Source organism: Eurytemora carolleeae, unplaced genomic scaffold, assembly GCF_000591075.1.
Source record: "Eurytemora carolleeae unplaced genomic scaffold, Eaff_2.0 scaffold623, whole genome shotgun sequence".
Lineage (NCBI taxonomy): Eukaryota > Metazoa > Arthropoda > Copepoda > Calanoida > Temoridae > Eurytemora > Eurytemora carolleeae.
Window position 1 is genome coordinate 47,523 of NW_019397006.1, and position 5,849 is coordinate 53,371.

At 32.8% G+C, this 5,849-nt stretch overlaps 1 protein-coding gene across 1 annotated transcript; it reads right to left on the bottom strand.

The window, feature by feature from the left end:
- Positions 1-739: 739 nt before the first annotated feature.
- Positions 740-4,358, bottom strand: LOC111711043 (sodium- and chloride-dependent GABA transporter ine). Its single transcript, XM_023485274.1, has 2 exons — positions 2,614-4,358; positions 740-1,993 (listed from the first exon to the last, which is right to left on the bottom strand). The coding sequence occupies exons 1-2, from the start codon at positions 4,245-4,247 to the stop codon at positions 1,882-1,884; spliced, it is 1,746 nt and encodes a 581-aa protein (XP_023341042.1). The 5' UTR covers positions 4,248-4,358; the 3' UTR covers positions 740-1,881.
- Positions 4,359-5,849: the final 1,491 nt, after the last annotated feature.

The following is a 5,849-nucleotide window of genomic DNA, read 5'->3' on the forward strand; positions in this document are numbered from 1 at the left end:
GACTTTATATCTTCTGGACTTCAATTGAAAATGATCTTAAAGAAATTTAATTTCCCAATATTTGTTTTTAAACCTACAAGAGGTGTAAATGAAACATAAGAAAACTACCATTTGATGTGATCAAGTATAGATATCATAATATCTTATGTTTTCTTTAGCTTATTTTTCATAGTTTTGGAACCCGGCTTTGCTTGAAACTTTTATATAAAAGTATAAAAACTCAAGTTATATACCAAGTTATTTGAGGCAAATCGGTCAAGGGTTCATGAGTTAGGATCGGACATACAAGCAGACATAAAATCAGAGATCACTGGTTTTGTATAAAAATGAAAATACGAAAACTTTGAATCATCACGTTTCCCATTATTATCAACTGGGTACAAAAAAAACTTAGAAATAAAAGAATTCACACTTTCAACCTTGTTTTGCATAAAAAAGTATTTATTTGAAAAAAGCACTTAATTTAAAGATTTAAAAAAAATCTGTTTTTCTTTTCCTTCTTTTTATCTCCCCTTTCTCTTCCCTTTTATCTCAGATAATGTGCTCCCCACCCCTCGCATCATAACGTTTAATCTGTGAATTAAATATAAGCATATGTTCTAAAATTTGAGTTTATTACTAAATTTTTCCTAAGTTTATTTCTAAATTTTTTCCTAAGTTTATTACAAAAATTTTCCTAAGTTTATTACTAAATTTTTTCCTAAGTTTATTTCTAAAATTTTTCCTAAGTTTATTACTAAATTTTTTCTTAAGTTTATTACGACAAACACTCTGGTAAATTTCACTAAATTAACAATATTAACAAAAATAAACAATTATCTAGAATAAACTATTTTAAAGCCTAACAACAGGCTGTCTAGCGTATTTAAACCAGCATCATTGGACTCATGAATTATAGATAAAATGGAGAATATTACAAAAAAAAAGTATTTTGAGATTATTAAAGCTGAAACTATTTATTATTAATATTATTTGATATGGTTTGAAGAAACAAGTTTATGTGTTGTGTCTGATTTACGGAAAGAAAGACATGTTGTAAAAGATCAGCAATACTGGGGTTAAAAGGATTGTAAACGATATTTCAGATAAATCTCTGTTGAGAGAGTGGCATGTCCGATTCACAACGGTTTGGCTTTTAAAAACTGATCATTTTCATTTTTCATTCCGTTGTGAATCAGGTATGCCCAATTTAAAAAAAGTGTCACTTAAAATTGCAATAATTTTATAATATTAATAAGGCTTAAACAGCTTATAAAAGACTTTTTTGTTCATAAACCCTGTTCTAAAACGCATTTTTAAATATAGTTCTACTAGAAAACACTAGATGGTGTTGAGAGTAACAATCTGAGGTAATTTGTAATATTCTCTATGTTCAGACTTGTTCAGACATTTATCTACTAATCTAGTAATCATAATTGGCAATATACATAGCACATTGCACAACATAGGATTTGAACCTCAGAATAGTGTTTTCTTAAATTGACACTAGTCTGATTTTCTTAAATTGACACTAGTCTGATTTTTTTAAATTGACACTAGTCTGATTTTCTTAAATTGACACTAGTCTGATTTTCTTAAATTGACACTAGTCTGATTTTCTTAAATTGACACTAGTGATATTGATAAATAAAAAAACTGTACAAATGCAGATTGTATTGAGCATAGTACAACTTGATCAAGAAGGTTTCTCATCTAGAAAGTTCTGATTTCTTATCATGCTTTCTGATCCAGGTTTTCTGATCTATGCTTTCTGATCCAGGTTTTCTGATCTATGCTTTCTGATCTATGCTTTCTGATCCAGGTTTTCTGATCTATGCTTTCTGATCTATGCTTTCTGATCTATGCTTTCTGATCTATGCTTTCTGATCCATGTTTTCTGATCTATGCTTTCAGATTGAGAGCTAAAGACTCCTCTGACTGTGTATTGGAGTATAAGGTATGAGCTTGTTGGTTCGAATCTAGCTTCTCATTACAGCACGGGCATTTGTCAATCCTAAAACAAAGTTTTGAAAAAACTTATTAAAACTTAATTTTCCTAAAATACCTTTGAAATTATATGCAGAAATGAAAGAAACTATATTTTTTTTCAAAAGAAAAGTTACTGTTAAAACTTTAAGAAGCATCAAATTACATATATCTGTTCTAATTTTTTTAACCCCATATTAAATTCGTAATTTTTTAAAATCTAAGTTATCTAGATTCTCGCTTATATACGCGGATGTTATCAATCTGAGCTGCATTATTGACAATAAAAACTGATTTGCTAAATTTAAAGGTCTTCCAAGTATCATTTCAATACAACGGAACTAATATTTTGCCACAAACTCAAATTTTGTAATCCCTATATCTTTGCAATCTGATTGTGTAAACCTTTGATACTTCAAACTTAGATTATTTGATCAAATTTTGAAATATCTAAGGTGTACGACATTGGGTCGTAAAGATATAGAGACTACAATATCAGTTTGTGACAAAGTCTTAATTCCTTAAAAACATTGTTGATATGGTAAGATGAAACTAAAGCTACTAAAAATGTTAATATCTGCAATATAATCTTTGGGAATAAATCATTAAATATAATATTTTAGTTTGAGGTAAAAGATTTTAATCTACCTTGATTTCCAAGCGCGAACAAACTTCTGAAGTACTGACTTCCCATTGGCTGTTGCTACTTGCAGGACTGCCACCAAGGGTATTGAGACCAAGCTGAGTGAGGTGATAATCCAACCAAAGGCAAGACACCATGTTGGGAAGAAGTATTGTCCCGAGTTGAATGTAGGAGTGCTATAATCTGCCAATGTGAAGACCCACAGGATAAAGATGAGAACTGGGGAGACATATTTCCAACAGAGGCTGAAGAATAGGGACGGAGCCTTCCCCGTCATGTCTTTAACGTTCATTCCCAACCGGTCAGCTCCATAGCACCAGACAATGGCAACAGTTTCAAACAGAGCAATGAACATCAAGCTGATTGTAGCAGAATAGAAGTCCACAATTGTAAAGGTGTAAATGCCACTTTGGAACACATGAGGTATTCCACAAATAAAAGATGCCAGACAAACCAATAATACTAGAACTTCATGTCTAATCTTGAACTCCATTCCATGGCATCCATCCTTAATAGACGTAATAATAACCTCTACAGTTGCAAACTGACTGTCAATACCAAGAAAGAGTAACATCAGGAAAAAGATGACAGACCACAACTGTGGAAATGGCATTTGTGAGAGTGCATGAGGGAACACAACAAACACAAGCCCGGGGCCATCAGTCACCACATCTTTAACGTCCTTTCCTTGCTCATGAGCCAGGTTTCCAAGAACAGAGAACACAGCTATGCCACACACAATGCTGACGATAGCATCAACAAAGGTAACAATCAAAGTGTCGCGTAGAACTGGTCCTCTAAACTTGTTGTAACTGCTAAAGGCGATCAGGGAACCAAATCCAATTCCTATTGAGTTGAAGACCTGTGATGCAGCATTTACCCAAATTTTCACTTCCAGTATTCTACTCCAGTCAGGTTTAAAGAAGAACTCCAAACCTTTGCTCGCTCCAGTTAAAGTTAAACCTCGAACAGCAAAAGCTATTAGAAGGAAGCAGGGAACACAGGCTGTTAGGTAAACAATTTTTCCAGTCAAAGCTACTCCCCTCCATAAGCATAGATACACCATCACCCAGGCTGCTATGAGAAGAAGAAAAAGTTCCACCCGTAAGCTTCCAGCTGAAGTGATGCCGTCACTCATTTTAAGAACATGGTGATCAAAGTATTCCTGAGTACTTGCAACTGAGTCATTTGAGCTGATGGTTGCATTCTCCAAATCAAAACAGTTTTCAGTGTTCCAATCATTATCACATCCTATCCAAGGTAAAGGATCATGGAAGGAGGCTCCGAGGTAGAATAAGGTCCAAGACAAGATCACATTGTAGTAGGTGGACAAGAAGAAAGATATGATAACTGTCCCAACTCCAGCTCCCTTCAAGATTGGACATAGTTTGTCCAGTGCTCCGATAGGACCTCTTCTAGTATACTGTCCAACTGCCATCTCCATTAAAAGAAGAGGAATCCCGCAGAGGAAAAGCATGATGAAGTACGGTACTAGAAAGGCCCCACCACCAGATTTGTAAACATTATAGGGAAACCGCCAGATGTTTCCTAAACCCACAGCGTATCCAATGCACGCTAGAAGAAAAGAAACCCTGGATCCCCAAGATTCCCTTTTCTCCTCTATGTTTCCCTCTTCCATATTCACTGGTTTCCATACATCAACTGCTACCGGGAAAGAATGTTACAAAACTATCCCTTTCTCTTGAGCTTATCTAAGGGAGCCGGGAGTTTCATGCTCACTAGCTTTCTCCAGCTGAGAGAGATATACAGATACCGGCACTTTTACTGGCTTTCTCTTAATAACAATAATTTGTAGTTTTAATATTTTATTAATGTACTTTTAACAAGTTTTTTAAATTCAAATTGAAACATGGATCACCCTTTGATTCATAACAGAACTAACAGAACTTTTTTTCTCAATGTTCCTAATATACCTACATATTATACATACATGTTACATACATGCAAACTTTATAGTAAATAATGCAAATAATGATATATTTATATACCAAGTATTCAAGTAACCCAGTTTAATATTTTGATAAGGGTTTAGGGTAATCAATATTTAATAAATTAGAGAAGAACATGAAACATTGAAATATTATTTCAAATATTAATATATTACTTTTTTAAAATATATATTCTTAAAGTTTTATATTTATAAACATTTGTACACTATTTACACTCTTTTAAGAAGGGGGTAATGTTACAAATAAAAATATTTCAGGTAATCTGAACATCAAAAAAAAGTACATTTCCAAATGTAAACAAAGTTAATCCTACCATGGTTTATCCTATAACCCCCGCTTTTTACAAAATTCGTGAATTAATTTTTATAAGGTTCAAATCGAAGCCTTTTTCGTCAATATGATGTTGAAAGGTTATTAAGTACATACCACAGATTGTGACAAGTTCTTCATTTAATATTTATATATTCAGTATTCCACGGATTTTCGATATTTGAGTGTTTCCAAATGCCAGGGCAAAACCTACGTCACATTTTTATTGTTAAAAAAATGAATTTCTTAATTGTTGAAAAGCAACTATGGGCGCAATAGAGTTATTTTGTAAGGGGGGGGGGATATGTGTTTGTAATATAAAATATATTATATATTTTAATCTTTTAGTTAAATTATGATAGTAAATATTCCTTCTTTCCATCTACAGGGACAAAGGATATCTGGTTTTAAATCTGAAATATTTTTCTTTTTCGGAGGTAGGTGCATTACTTCGATAATTATTATCACGAAAATATCTAATTTTGCTTTTTCGTTTTAAACTTTATGCATGCATGCGAACATGAAGAAAATTGTTTATTCATTTGAAATAAATGAAAAACTCATTAAGAATTTAGATCCATAAACATTGTGCAGTCATCAATATTGATCCAACTGCATTGTAAATATATTGCATTTAATTTTGTATATCAAGGTTTAGCAAGCTAGACTAAAGCCTGATTTTTTTAAAAATTCCTCATGACCTGAGCTCTAAAAGGTTAGATCTACAGGGTTACCCACAAAGGATGAGACTTCAAAGACGACCCAAAACTCTAAAAATATGACGATTTGAAGCTTGATTTTTGGTTTCTGCATTAAATTGAATAATTTGATGGTTTTCTAAAGTATTAAAGACAGATATGAACCAGTTTGGGCCTACATGGAACCCTGAATGCAAGCAAACGGACTAAACAAATTTCGTACAATCGTCTCTGAGGTCTCATTGTTTGTGGGTAACCCTATAT